The sequence below is a fragment of the Balaenoptera ricei genome, chromosome 15, assembly GCF_028023285.1.
Source record: "Balaenoptera ricei isolate mBalRic1 chromosome 15, mBalRic1.hap2, whole genome shotgun sequence".
Classification (NCBI taxonomy): Eukaryota; Metazoa; Chordata; class Mammalia; order Artiodactyla; family Balaenopteridae; genus Balaenoptera; species Balaenoptera ricei.
In genome coordinates, this window is record NC_082653.1 from 73,064,968 (window position 1) to 73,080,223 (window position 15,256).

General features: G+C 49.1%; 1 protein-coding gene across 1 annotated transcript; it reads right to left on the reverse strand.

Moving 5' to 3' along the window:
• Positions 1 to 136: 136 nt before the first annotated feature.
• On the reverse strand, positions 137 to 14,988 carry KIF22 (kinesin family member 22). The gene is made up of 14 exons (XM_059897817.1): positions 14,904 to 14,988; positions 7,693 to 7,888; positions 6,242 to 6,369; positions 5,997 to 6,151; positions 5,561 to 5,770; positions 5,250 to 5,480; positions 4,960 to 5,113; positions 4,698 to 4,833; positions 2,629 to 2,797; positions 1,944 to 2,112; positions 1,493 to 1,560; positions 518 to 730; positions 366 to 425; positions 137 to 275 (listed from the first exon to the last, which is right to left on the reverse strand). The coding sequence occupies exons 1-14, from the start codon at positions 14,986 to 14,988 to the stop codon at positions 228 to 230; spliced, it is 2,022 nt and encodes a 673-aa protein (XP_059753800.1). The 3' UTR covers positions 137 to 227.
• Between the last annotated feature and the right edge of the window lie 268 nt (positions 14,989 to 15,256).

The following is a 15,256-nucleotide window of genomic DNA, read 5'->3' on the forward strand; positions in this document are numbered from 1 at the left end:
TTATTTACAATCCTGCGCTGCTTCGTGTTTTCCCAAAGATGGCGCCCAAAGAAGTTAACCCGCGAAGCTTGTGGCCCATCCCAAGAGCAATTATACCCCGGCCCCGCCCTCGCAGTCCCAAGAATCAGGCTGAAGCAACGGAGTGAAAACTGTATTTACAGGACAAGCAATTACACAAGGATTTAAAAAGAGAAAAAAAAAGGCAGAGTGAGGAGGGGAGCCGGCAGTCAGGAGGGCCCGCAGCGCTGGCCCGCGGCAAGACCCAGGATGTTCGCCTGCAACACAGGAGGCAAAGGGAGAGCAGCGTTAGGGCCGGGCAGGGCACAGGCCAGGGGGAGGAGGGGGCCCGAGTCTCATGAGCTCACCTTCAGGAACGACTCCATCTGTTTCCCGGATATGCCCTCCACGCGTTCCAGGTCCTCCACCTGGCAGGACAGCAGCGATGGGGAAGGGGTCTAGGGAGTGCCAGGCTTCCCCCACCCAACTCCATTCCGGGGCTGTCCTCCCTGGGTCTTACCTGGCTGAAGGGCCCGTGGAGCTCTCTCCAGCCCACGATGAGCTGAGCCTTCTTTTGGCCAATGCGCTGCAGGCTGCGCAGATCCCGGGCTGACCCTTCATTCAGCAGATCTAATATTTTTTGGCGCCCATGGGCCAGTAGCTCCGGGCTGATCTGTAGCTCCCAGCAGTCCTCACCCCTCTCCTCCGGCTCTGAGGCATCCAGGGACTCCAGCTATGAGGCAGGAGGAGGTGAGTGACAGAAACAGCAGTAACAGCAGTAAACCACTCTGGACTCCTCTGCCAAGGATAGGAACCTAACAGCACCTACCTCCCCGCCCTCCCCAGCCTCTTTCCCTCCTGTCCAGTGTCTGTCCCAAAACCCTTCCCTCTGCTCACTCTCTGGGTTGATTCTCATTTTATCCGACTTGTGAAAGAGTAGAATAGTGTTGCTGTGAAGATCAAATGAGTTAATGAATGTAAAACACACAGTGAGCTCTTAAATCTGGTCCCTCATTTCTAAAAGGAAAGAATAAGCTCTTTCACCCCTAGGAAAGCACATAGAAGGCACTCAACAAGTGACACATTCCCGATGTCATCTCAGTTTTTAGGTAGGTCTTTCAGTGTTGTTTCATTTCTTGACTATTTAGGCTGTTTGCCTAAATGGGCTCTGAAGTTTGTAGAGGGCAGGACCCAGGCTGCACAGTGTACCTAGTAAGTAGCTACTGACTGAGAGTAAGAGCCAGCACGAAGAAAGGGAAGTAACAGGTGACGGACACCCACCCCACTAAGTACATTCATATTACTGCATTTCATCCTAAATGCCCTGTGAGACATCACTGCATTCAGAGGGTAAGCAACTTGGAAGAGCTGTAAATAGCTGATAAGTGTTCTGACAGGCCATGTAACTCTTTGGCCAGTACTCTTCCCACTAGAGCTCTCTACCCCTTACTTCTCCTGGGTTCTAGGTAAAGCCTAAGCCTTCAGCTACTCTCACCTTTCTCTTCCGGCCTTTCTTCTTCAAGATATGGATCTCGGCACTTGGGTATGCTGCCTGCTCCTGAACTGAAAGCAAGAATTGTGAGCTGGAATCACAGCAGAGGCCACTCTTCAGCCCCCCTGGTAGCCACTTGGTTCTTCCATTACTGATTCCCCAGTTCCCCTCCAGCCTGAGTTAATCTTCTTTTGTTCTATTTCCACACGACCTTTCTTATACCTTATTTGAAACTAATCTCAGTTGGTCTTTCATGATAATCAGTCATGCACTGGTCAGTCTACCCCATGGTACTAAATGCCCGAGAGCAGTGCACCCAGCTCTTATTTCACATCCTCCTCCCCCTTCCCATGGTGGGAGGACATGAGTGACATGAGGACAGCTGCTCCAAACACCTCCTTCCTTCTAAGATCTCTGTTATCTGGGCCCTCCTGGCCGCCAGAGCCAAACTTACTCAGTTGTAGGGGCATCACCACAGCCTTTTTGAGGGGCTTAGCCACTGTGACTGTGCGGCGGGCAAGGGGTCGGAGCATTGTGGGAGAGTAGTTCTCTTTCTCCTTCGGGTCTGCAGCCTCCTGGGCCAGCACCTTGGCTTCCAGTTCTTTTTGCTTCATCTTAAGCCTCTGTTAGAAAGGATCAGGGAGAGATATGACCCAGAACCAACTTTAGGGCAGTAGATTAGGACAGTGAGTGTTCAGGGCTCTGAGGCCTTAAAAGGGCAGGGCGAGGACCAACAGGAGAAATTACCAGGAGACAGCTGGAGCCCAATGTAATTAAGGGCTTTCTAGTGATCAGGGCTGTCCAGAGGTGGAACAAGCTTCCTTGTGAAATACTGAAGGGAAGTTCAAGCAGAGAGTCCCCACTTAATATGAACTGAGATTTAGGAAATAGCAATGTCTTGCATTTGTACTTTTACCTGGAATTTTTTTTTTCTCTCACCTCCTCACATCTGACCTCAATTATTTTTCAAAGTTCAGCCATGTTAAGGACATTCAAGCAGAAGCTGGAGAACTGAGGGATTCCAGTGTTGGGTGAAAATTGGATGCTGGTCCAGCCTTTCAGTGTCCTTCCCTATCTGAAGATCCTCGGGCTGCTTCTCAAGGCCAGTAGGAATCCCAGCCCCAACCCCCAACACTTACCTCAATTTCCAGATCCTTCGCCTCCACTGTCTTCATAAGCACCATCCGCTCTCGCCTCGGGGTGCTCAGCAGAGGGGTCCCCTGGCTCCCCTGGGAGCCCAGCAGACGGTCCAAGCTTAGAAGGCGCTCCACCATAGCTGGGTCCATGCTACTTAGCTTCTGTAGGGGGCTGAGCAGACAAAGAGGTTACTCCCCACTTACCTCTTCTCTCATCACCCTCTCCAGCCGCAGATTCCTCTCATCCTGCCTTAACTTGGTGTTTCTGTGGTTCCAGAACCCTGGTGTTAACCTGCTAGGCAACCCTGAACAAGTCATTGAGACTCTCTGGGTGCTGTGCCTTCTTCAGGCGAAGGGGGGTTGATCACTACCTACCCAAGTAACTTCTCAGGGATGCCAGGAGATCAGATGAGAAGAAGCATTTAATGAACACCTGAGTGGCAGGTGTTCATGGGGTCTAAGACATCAGTGCCCTGCCCTGAAGGCACTCACTGTCTAACAAAGTAAGAGACCGTGATAAGGTGACAGCAAGGGCCAGGAGCCTGTCCATTTGGAGGGGCAGTCGGTGAAAGATTCACAGAGGAGGTCATCTTCAGCAGGGCTCTGAAAACCTTCACCTCAAAGTGCCAAGCCTTTCTCCTGTGAGCAGTAGGAAAGGCCCATTCAAATAGAGTCCTGACTTAATCTGAACATGATAATGCCTAACATTTGTTCCTTCTGTCTGGAATTTTTCCCCTCACACCTGATCTCAATTATCATTCAAAGTCAGTTTGATGCCCCCTTTCCCATGATGCCAGCTTGATTGTATATCTTCTTTCCTACACTGTGAACTAGCTCCTCGAGGACAGAGACTCTCCTGTTCTTTGTGTATAAGTGCTTAGAAGAGCAGGATCAGAAAATACAGGTGAACACAGAAGTCATTTCTTCCTTCCCGGCTCTCACAGAACAAGAGGATCCTCCTTCCTTATTGTGCTCTGTACTATCGACCTTGCATCATATACTGATGTTCCCATCTTGCTTCCTCTACTGAAACTTGAGCTCCCTGAGGTCAGGGTCTGTCTAGGTCTGATGTGCCCCATTCTCTGAGATTACCCAAGGTGCCTATCTGACAGAAACCTTGCCTGTTTCACACATAATACAGATGTACGGGTGTGTATGTTTCTCTGAGTCTGTACACATAGGAGAGGGGACTGCTGACAAATGGCTTAAGAAGGACAAGATAGAGAGATGGGGTTCCAAGTGAACACAAGCACCAACCACCTTTTTATGTATGCCATCCTTCCTTAACTACAATAGTCCCCTGGGGCAGACTGTGCACTAATCCTTGGCCACCTCAGGTCACCTCTAGTCTTAGGACTTATAGAGTTTAGAGAAGCTTTATTTGGGCTAGGGGTAGAAAAAGGACAAAGTTCAAACTGCAGCTGGATCCTTGAAGGGCTAGGTGGCCAGACATAGAAAGCAAGACCACTAAACAGGGGTGACCTGAATATTAGTGCATACTGGGCCATGAGGTGGGGCTATCAGAACCAGGGAAGGAGGCCACACACCTCCCTGGTTTAGAGAGGCTTTGTTCGGATTGAGGGTAGAAGCAGGGCAAAGTTAGGACAGCAGCTGACTCCATGGAAAGTCACAGAAAGGTTGGACTCTAACATACAGACTGAGTCTCCATGAGACATCTCTCTTCATCTCTTATCTCCTTTGCTTTGCTCTTACCCTTGGGACCTGAAAGACCGGGTCCTCATTACTCCTTGAACCAGAAGCAAAAGTACTCATCCTTGAAACATCGGTGCCAAAATGTGAGATTTTGCTGACTGCCTAAAGGGGTTGGAAAACAGAAAGGCGGGGCTAGGAGCTCAAGGAGGAGCCTCCTTATGGCCCCCAGCTGCAGCGTCAAGGCTGGAGGTTGATCTTAGCACTTCAGTGAATTCAGTAGAGTAGGATTTTGGGTGAATCCAGTGGAAGAACAAGTTTACAGCTCAAGGATCCGACAGGCTAAACCCAATGCTACTCTGCACCCAACCCAGACACAACAGGAAAGGGAATATGCCCAAGACCCCTCCCTCTCTGCTCACCTGAGTTTCTGGGAGGCAGAAGATGCTGCTGCTGGGGGTTCAGGGCTCCCAGTCTCCTCTTCCTCAGGGCCTCGGGCTCTCTTTGCTTCTGATGGGCCTAGCAGTTCTTTCTTAGACAGTTTAATAGGTGCCAAGACTAGGGGAAGATGGCAGGGTAGGGGAAAAAGGGGGTGTCAACTTCTTTGCTGATGCTTGGTGGATTCAGCAAACTCCCCAGTTGTCCAGACTGGGCCTTTCCACTCCTACCAACCCCAGTCCTCACCATGAAGCTGTAAGCTCTCATTGGTAAAAGGCCGATTGATCACCTCCTTGGACCTGGCTGCAAAGTTGAGTGCAGAAACTGTGTCTAGGTAGAAGCGTCTCTCAGGGGCAATGTTGGCGATCAGGATGCTGTGGGCCGAGCCACCCAGAGAGTCCTGAGGGACGGGGATGGGGCAGGGTGGGTGGGTCAGAAGCCCCACCTTCCCCTTCCCTGACTGCTGTCCCCCAACACCCCAGCAGGCCTGAGAACCCCCTTCTCTAGCTCCTTTTACCCGAGATGGGAGGCCTGACCTGCAACAGGCGAGTAAGCTTGCTGTCCCGGTAGGGCACCCGAGGGAGGCCCTGGTTCAGCGCATCGACCACCTTGCCCAGTACAAAGAGGGAGGTGTTGATGGCTCCACTCTCCTTCAGCCGCAGGCCCTTGTTGCCTGTGCGCCGGTTGTCCTCTGAGCCAGCCAAGTCAATCAGGTAGAGTTTTCCCTCCCGCTGGCGAAATGGGGCCAAACGTTCCCGCTGATCCACCTGGGGGTAAGAGCAAGGGCTCCAGTTTAGCTCAGGCTTCAGGGGCTTCCCAGGTCCTCACCCCTGTCAGTGGGTCTCACCTTAACCAGGAGCACAGCGTGACTGCGGGAGGAGCGCTGGTTGAGCCGGGTGGCTCCTACTGTCCGATTTCGACTGGCTGGCAGGAAATGCCGCTCAAAATCAGCAAAGCTAGTGATGGGCTTCTGCGTGAGGCCCGGAATCAGGATGTTTCCTCGGCAGTCTTCTCGGATCACCAGGTCTCCTGATGAAGGTTCCAAGAGGTCTAATACCTGTTTGAGCAGTGGGAGGCAGGGCCAATCCTCCAGTTACAGGCTGCTTACTTCCTGGCTATTGGGCTCCTTTTCTCAGCTGATTCTCAGAGTTGTGCCATCCACTACCCCAACCTCTGTCTTTCCAGGTCTTACACCTTCTTGCTAGAGCAAAGCTTCATGTTCCAGAACTGGGTCTGATTTTGACCCTTTGTCTCTTCCCTCCCTGATCAGAAAGGGGCCTCACCTTTTCCTGGTAGATCTCTAAATAGGACATAGTGACAGAGAGGGCCCATGGTCGGCCCTCAGCGCTCTCCTCCCTTGTGAGCTGTAGGAGGTCCATGAGAGCCCGGGGAATCACCCCAGGTTGCTCTGGGCTGCCCAGCATTGTGTGCGTCTTCCCTGGAAAAGGAGTGGAAAGAGCTGTGAGAATTTCTTCCCCACTCCCGAGTCCTTTCTGACCCGTAGCTGTTCTGTATCTGGCTTCCTCACCTGCTCCTGTGGGCCCATAGGCAAGCACACTGGCATTCTGCCCTTCCAACAGGTGCCTTAGGATGGGCTGCACTGATCCTGCATAGATGTCCTGCTGAGAGCTCCTCTCCCCATAGAAAGCATCAAACCTGCAGGCAGGAAGAAAGGAGGGGATTAGTGGAGGGTTCCATTCTCGCCCAGACCTAGAGGATAAAACTGGCCTCAGATTTAAGAGTCTCTATCCTTTTTCTTGCACAAAGACCTAAGAAAGCACCCACTGAACACCATTCCATCCCAGTCTGTGTATTGGTGTTGAAACACAGAGATGAATTTGATGTCCCTGCTCTTGGGAGTTCTGCAGCCTGGTGGCATAGATAGATACCCATACTTTGCTGCAATTCAGGAAACGAAGATGAGAACGCACTAGGAGCAGTAGCATTCTGCCTGGGGAAGGAGGATTTTGCCAGAGAAGAGAAAGATACTCTAAGTATCAAAGATAGCACACAAACAAGACATGGTATGAAAGGGCAGGGTATATCACAGGATATATAGAAAGTAGTATTTGTACACTGTAATGGAGTAAAGAGAGGATGCTGCTTATGACTAGGTGAGACTCAACACACCTGTAGTCCATGCAGTGCACTCCAGCGGAGAAGCTGTGGCTAAGGCCACAGCAGGGATTAGTATAAGTGGAGTGTAGCATGTGTTAGGGGGAATGAGGTTGGAAAGAAACTGAAGCCAAATTGTCAAGGGCCTAGAACAGGGTTGGCAAACTTCTTCCATAAAAAGCCAGATAGTAAATATTTGGGGCTCTGTGGACCACATGGTTCCTTTCACAACTACTCAACTCTGCTGCTGCAGTCGGGCAGAAAGCAGCCACAGGTAATATGTAAATAAACGCGCGTGGTTGTGTTCCAATAAAGCTTTATTTACAAAAAGATTCTCGGCAGATTTGACCTGTAGACTGTAGTTTGCCACCCTCTGGCCTAGAATAACAGGCCAAGGAGGCTGAACTTTAAATCTCCAAAGGAATTTTAAAGTAGCTGCCCTTGTGAGTTCTGTCCCCAAACGTGGGTGGTTGTCTCCAACACCACCCAGCTGTAGCCTGGGTTGGCTAGCTGGTCTGTGCTCCCCCAACCCTTCCCACACCTCCCTAAGACCCGAGTTGGGGCTCCCCTGCTTACCTTCACTGCTCCTTCCCCACTTTGTGCCTATTTCCCCTGTAAGACTGTGAACAGTAACTTGTGTCTGATTCAGCCCCCAGTCTTCTGCACAGTATCCTACAGAGAACCCATCACAGTGGGCACCTATGAACATTTCCTGAATGAACAAACGAAGGTGTGGCGAACAAAGCTGTGCTAAGGAAGGAGCAAGGATCCTGAGGAGGAAGGTCTGAGAAACTGTCTGGGCAAGTGATAGTGTGAGCAGGCCTAGAAGAGAGAGGATAGGAGGGAGAGTGGCCTGAACCTTACTGGTATTTGAGAGTCTCCTGGTGGTTCCTCCAGTTGGCAATCTCTAGAGAACAGCTGTCCAGGCCCTGTACACAGGGGGTATCATTTTCTCCAGCTGTTCCATCCACAAATGGCCGCAGTCGCACAGCTACCCTTACTCGAGCTGGAGGTGGGCGCCGGCCAGCTCCCACCTTGCTTAGCCGACAGCGACTGGCTCCTGGAAGAAGAAAATTTTTAGGTGTGAAGTATGGTGGTAGCTTTGCTGAGAAGTAAGGGTAAGGGTCTTGGAGGAGGAGGTAGGTAACTTAGCTGACCCCTGAAGGATGAGTAGGGTCACTGCCAAGCATTCCAGGCAGAAAGAAAGGCATGTGCAAAAGCCTGGAGGTGTGACAGCACGGCCCCCTTGGAGAACTGGTGAGGCAGGAGAACTGTGTGTTGTGTTGGTGAGGGCGAGCACAGAAGGGCAGGATGGAAGAAAAAGATGAATCAAATACATGGTCTCAGGCAGAGTGCAGTGGGGCGGGGTGGGGGTGGTTTGAAGGAGAGAGATTATCTATAGGCTGGTACTGTAAACCAGATCGCATACTTAGCAAACGTTAACATTTATGAAGCACTGACTACATGCTAGGCACACTTTAATCTCCATGGTGTCACTGAGAGGTAGCTTCTGTTAGTCCCATTTTACCAGTGAAGACGCTCGTAGAGGCACAGCAGCTCTTCCAAGCACCTCAGTGTTTTATGCCTGGAGCATATTACCAGATATTGTAATAAGATATTACCTTATCTTGTATCATAACCTACATTGTGTCTTTTTGCTCTTCAGAGGAATAAGCAGAACAAAACCCCAGCATCTTAGACTAGAGACCCCCGTAACCTTGACAACAGAGGCAGGGAAGGAGGCCTGGAGGCTGGGGTCCTGCGGATACCACTGGGAGGGCCGGGGGCCACAGCTCATTTCGGGGGAAGCTCTTTCCACCCTGGCCATGCTGTGGGTGTCCCCAAGCTTGGCCTCAGTTCCTATCCCACTCAGTAAGTAGGTCCAGTGGGGTGTAGACTGTAATGTATACACAAATAACCTGGAAGATCTAGTTAAAATATGGATTTGGCTTCAGTCCCTGGGGAGATGCCTAAGGTTCTGCACTTCTAGCAACTCCCAGGTGATGCTGCTACTGCTGGTGGGACACACTTTGGTCAGTCAAGGTGTAGCAGACCAGGACCTCATGGGGTTGTTCTAGGGTTAAAAGAGTTGACATATGCCCCTATCTAAAATCAGTCAATGAACTGCCTGACCTTTCTGTGCCTTTGTTTCTTACCTGGAGTTTATTATACATATAAATACATACATACACACATATGCCCCCCGCCAAACTGTTAATGATGGTTTTCTCTCAATGGGGGATTATGTGGGTTTATTTTCTATGTTACCCAGTTCTGTAATGCTGTAATGTTTGCATTAAAAAATAATAATAATAATGACACTGTGGACATCTTTGGAAGGGATAAGGTTAAGAGGCAGCCCCCAGTCCCTTTCTGTCCCAGCTCAGTTTGCAAAGGCACTAACATGCAATCATCTATGGTAAGCTTTCTGTTTAGTTTGCTTCCCATAATTAAATCTAAGTCATTTATCTGGGGGCTGGGGTGGGGGATTATGAATTATTTTTATCATCAGAAAACACAATTAAGATAAAACTAAAAAAAAAAAAAAAAAGCTGTGAGGATTTCTGTGAGGATTGAATGGGCTGAAAAAAATCTTACGAGGAGGGTATTTCTCTATTTTATATTGGAGGATACCATACTATAACTCACAGCTAACAGCAGAATTCAAACCTAGATCTCATCTCTAAAAATTTGCTTTTAATGAGGATGTCGTATTGCCTCCCTGTCATGTACCAACTGGGTACATGGGAAAGTTCTTGGTAGCTCTGACTCTCTCCTTTTTTGCTGGTGGTAGCAGCTGGTTGTTGGGAACCACAGGCCTTTCTTGGCAAGAGGCTGGCCAACACAGAAACAGCAGGACAAAAAGGTGGACAGACTAACCCTGGGAAGAACCTTATGCATAAGTAAGGTATACACATAGCAGACAGTCCATTCCAAAAACTGGGCCTTGGACTTCCCTGGTGATCCAGCGGTTAAGAATCCACCTTCCAATGCAGCGGACGCAGGTTCGATCCCTGGTTGGAGAACTAAGATCCCACATGCTGCAGGGCAACTAAGCCCTCACGTCGCAACTACTGAGCCCACATGCCGCAACTACTGAGCCCGTGTGCTGCAACTACTGAGCCCGTGCACTCTAGAGCCTGCATGCCACAACAGAAGATTCTGCATGCCGCAAGGAAGATCCCACATGCCACAAGGAAAATCCCACATGCCGCGATTAAGACCCAACGCAGCCAAATAAATAAATATTAAAAAAACCAAAAACTGGGCCTCTGTTCCTTCATCTGACAAATGAAGCTAGTAACACCATTTCTCACTTTAAGGTTTACAAAGCACTTGGGAATCTAGTTTTCATTTGACCCTCATGGCAATCCTAAAAGTCAGAAGTAGAAACCTGCAGATGCACCTGTGCAGATAAGAAAGCTAAGATGCAAAGAGGTTCACTGACTTGTCAAAAAATGTGTGCAGGAGCCTCTCCTTGCCTATCTTTCCCAGGGTTTTTTTGGTGAGAACAGAGAAAGATGGCAGATACAGAAGCACTTAAGGAAGTTCAGTGATCAATACAAAGGGAAGGGGAAGTCTGTGGTGATGAAGAAAGAGTATACATAGACTCTGGCTAGACAGAGCTGAATTTAAATTCCAGCTCTAACACTTACTAGCTTGTGACCCTGGGCAAGTGATTTAACATCCATATGCCCCAGTTTCCTTGTCTATAAAATGGGGTGGGGAGGGCCTTGGAAGATCTTAACAAGGATTGAAAGAAGTAAAATGTCAACAGAGTAACTAGTACATAGTAAGTAGGTTGGTAATAATTCAAGGTTGGAAAAAATTCAAAGTAAGATGGCCTGGGTTCAAATCCCAGCTCTGCCACTTACAACTAACTAAATAACCTGGGGAAGTGATTTTCCATTCCTGTGCAATTTCCACACCTGTAAAGTGGGAATAAATAAAAATAACTACTCGTTGGGCTGTTAAGGCAATAATAAGGTAACTCATGTAAAAGTGCTTAGCACAGCACTGGTACTTGATAAAAGCTCAGTAAGTGTTTTATTATATATTCATCCATCTTCCAAATGAGGAAACGTCAGTATAGAGAGGTTAGCTAGGTTGCCCATAGTCAACAGCTAGCTAGTGACAGTTTCAGATGAAGGTCTAACTCCAAAGTTCATTATGTGATTCCTCGGGCCTTCTCAGCCCCTTCATCTTTGTATCCCCATGGGCCTTAGAGTCGGACACAAGTTCCATCTGTGTGACCTTGGGAAGGCTTCTTAACCTCTTCAAGCGTTAGTTTCTCTTTTTGTTTTTGTTTTTGGATAGTTACATTTTTTTAAAATTAATTATTTATTTTTGGCTGTGTTGGGTCTTCGTTGCTGCACGCAGGCTTTTTCTAGTTGCCACGAGTGGGGCTACTCTTCATTGCGGTGCGCGGGCTTCTCATTGCGGTGGCTTCTCTTGTTGCGGAGCACGGGCTCTAGGCACATGGGCTTCAGTAGTTGTGGCACGTGGGCTCAGTAGTTGTGGCTCAGGGGGCTTAGTTGCTCTGCGGCATGTGGGATCTTCTGGGACCAGGGCTCGAACCTGTGACCCCTGCATTGGCAGGCGGATTCTTAACCGCTGAGCCACCAGGGAAGCTGAAGCCTTAGTTTCTTGTTATAAAAATGACAGTGTCTACCCTCATAAGACTGTGAGGAGTCAGAGAAATAATGTACATACAATGTTTAGCACAGTGCTGGCAGTAAGTACTCAGCGATGTCAGCTATTGTTATTATTACACTCTTTCTCTTGCTACTCACTCCCCTCAAGGCAGCAACTCACTTCTGCCCTCAGCAGGGTCACCAATGACCTCCTTACTGCTAAATCCAATAGGCAAGCTCAGTCCCCATCCTGTTTGACTTCGCAGCAGTATTCAACACCCTTGATCTGCTTTCCTTTGGGAAACGTACTTTTCCCTTAGTTTCCCTGCCACCCACCAGCTCTCTATTCACTCCTTCTCAGTTTCTGCCAGTCTTAAATGTTTTTCCTAAACTCCTTCTATCCTCTCTCTAGATCAGGGTTGCTCAATTTCTGCACTACTGGTATTGGGGGCTGGACAATTCTTTGGGGGTGGGGCCCACTGTGCACTGTAGGAAGTGTAGCACACACACCCCCTGCCCCACCAGTGTAACAACCAAAAATGTCTCCAGACATCGCAAATGTCCCCACGGGGAACAAAACTGCCCCTAGTTGAGAACCACTACTGACTGACTAATCACGGGCAAGGTCACCTGCTCTCTTGGCTTCGGTTACCACCTCAAAGCTGATGACTCCTAATTGACACCTCCACACCACAGGCTCTCCTGAACTTTGGATCTGCATTCCCAGCTGCTGCCCTGACACCTCTTCTTACATGGTTCTCAGGTATTTCAAACTCCACCCATCTTAAACTGAATCCTTCCCCGTCTCTCTGCAACCCCATCTTCCTTCTATGCTCTCTAACGTAAATAAATGGAACCAACCCCAAAGATGGGAGAGTTCTTAATTCCACCTCCTCTCTCATCTCCCACACCAGTTCTTCATTAACATCTGTCAATTCTACCTTTTTCAATGAGTCTACTTCTCTCCATCCCCACTGCACAATCTTTGCCAAGGTTGCCTTCATCTCAACAGCCTCCCAACTGGTCTCCTTGCCTCCAGTCTCATTCCCTTCCAAATATTCTCCCTCCACTTCCTTCCTTGTATTGTAAGCTCTCAGTCATAATGAATTTCCTTCAATTCCTACAACACACCAAGTTCTCTCACACCTTTGGGCCTTTGCATATGCTATTCTCTCTCCCTGGAATATCTTCCTTACCACCTCCTGCCGCCTCCCAAGCAATTGGGGTAAATCCTTACACCTTACTTCCTCTAAAAAAAACCTTCCCTTGTAAAATTACTGCCCCATTAAGGCTCTGTTAGGTGAGCCCATGGCTCTCTTTAGCTTCTCCAAGCACTCATCACACTCCACTGTAACTGCATATTTGTCTGTCTTCTCCAAGTAACTGTGAACTCTGCTCACTTTTATATTCTCAATTTTACTTTTTTATGTCGTTTTGATTTTTTTTTTTTTTAAGTTTTAAATTATTTATTTATTTATTTATTTTTGGCTGTGTTGGGTCTTCGTTTCTGTGCGAGGGCTTCCTCTAATTGCGGCAAGTGAGGCCACTCTTCATCGCGGTGTGCGGGCCTCTCACTATTGCGGCCTTTCTTGTTGCGGAGCACAGGCTCCAGACGCGCAGGCTCAGTAGTTGTGGCTCACGGGCCCAGTTGCTCCGCGGCATGTGGGATCTTCCCGGACCAGGGCCCGAACCCGTGTCCCCTGCATTGGCAGGCAGATTCTCAACCACTGCGCCACCAGGGAAGCCCTGCTCACTTTTATATTCCCAATGCCAAGCACAGACTAGGCTCTCAGGGAATATTTGCTGAACAAATTAAGGTCTGACTGACTGACTAACATAAAACATTGGCTTGTTCGTTTCCTGTTTTCTTCATAAAAGTGGCCACTGCCATTCTTGCCTCAAAGCTCACAGTCCAGGGGAGGACAGATGGAGAGGCACATGCACACATCTGCCAATGGTAGAAGAGTCTATCCCTTTCATCATAAAAGCAACTTTGAGGTTGGGCAAAGCTAGTACTTCTAATTATTTCTCCTAATTTTCCCCTCTCCCACAATTCCCAAGCTTCATTCAACTTAACTCTTCTTTTACTGATGAGGAAATTGAGCCAAAGAGAGCATCTTTGGCCTCTCTTTACATCATAAATAAGAAATTGATCATTTGGTGGTCTTTTTGTCCCACCAAAGCCTGGCGAACTCCTATCCAACCTTTGAAACCCACTTCAAATATCACTTCCTTAATGAAGTCTTCCCAGAATACCCAAGGGTTTACTTCAGCTTCTGTGCTCCCTATAGCAGTTTATACATATCTCTCGTTGCTTTTCATGTTATAGATTTATATGACTATCTACTGAAACAGACTATAAGCTCCTCTAGGGAAGGGACAATGTTCATTCAAGCATTTTTATGATATCTACTATGTACCAGACACAGTGGGTCTTAGAAGGGTGAGGGGGTGTTGTGCTCAGACAGCAGGAATATCATGTGCTTGGGCATAATGGTTAAGGGCAGAGGCTCTGGAATCAGACTGCTTGGGTGTGAATTCAGACCCCAATATTTACTAGTTGTGTTAACTTTGGGCAAGCTTTTTAACCCATCTATGCCTCAGTTTCTTCATCTGTATAACAGGAACAATAATAGTACACCACCTCATAGCATTGTGTGGAGAGTAAATGATTCATCACCATAAAGTACTTACAACTGTGCCTGGCACTTAGCAAGGGCTCAACATGTGTTTGACATCTTACTAGATAGCTGTTTCTTCACAGGGGCTGACAAACACTAAGGTCTCAAATAAATTACTGTGGTGCCCATTATAATCACTTATCAGAATTCAGTCTACAGGAAGAGAGCAGAGCAAGATTCTGAATGTCCTAACAGCCTTTCCAACCCTAAAATAGCGCTGACTGCCAAGGCTAGAGTGTAAGGAAACAAACAGTCCCTTATTTCCTTTTTCTGTGATCTCAGCACATCCTATGCTGTCAACTCACATCCAGCTGCAGCCCGTCTGAAACTCTTACCTCTCTCAGGGATCTCCCTGCACCCAAACAACACGTCATACATGAACCCTTCCACCATACGCGCATCCAGCTCCCTTTTGTCCCTATGGTTAGAGTATTAGCTACTTTTCGGTCTCTTACTCTTGTAGTCTGAGATGGGTCATTGTCCCCATTTTACGAAGAAAACTGAAGCTCACAAGGGAAAAGTGCGCTGGGCTCAAAAGTGCGCCGGAACCAGGTCTCAACCCGGGTCTACTGATCTGCGTCGAGAGCAAGAAACAGTGAGGAGGAAGCAGCCTACGACTCCCACACTCCCAGCTCCCCCCGCCCCCGCCCCCGCGCTATTCCTGGGTCTCCCGGACAACTCGCGGAGCCGGGACCGGACTCCGACCTATCGCCCCACAAGTCTCCAGACCACGGCACCCACCCTGCCCGGGCTCGCGTACCCGAGGTCGCCGCCGCCATCTCGCGTCGCCTCCGCACCGGGACCCCCGCGTCCATCCTACTCCTTCCTTGGGCCCGCCTCTCCATTCGAATTTCCCGCTGCCCCGCCCTCTTTCCCGGGCTCCACCAATCACGGCTACCTGCCGCCGGAAGCCCCAGCTTGTGCCTCGCCCCTATTCCGCCCTCTAGGGCTCGCCTCCGGGTCCTGCAAGAAAAAGTTTCCCCTGGAGTAGAATGCATTCGCGCACGTCGGCTACGCGGCCGTTGACGTCCGGCTGGCGCTCCCGCGCAAACTCCGGAGCCCGACGCGTTGGCGACAGTGGCCGTCGGGGGAGCTGGTGAGCGCCGCCCGGCA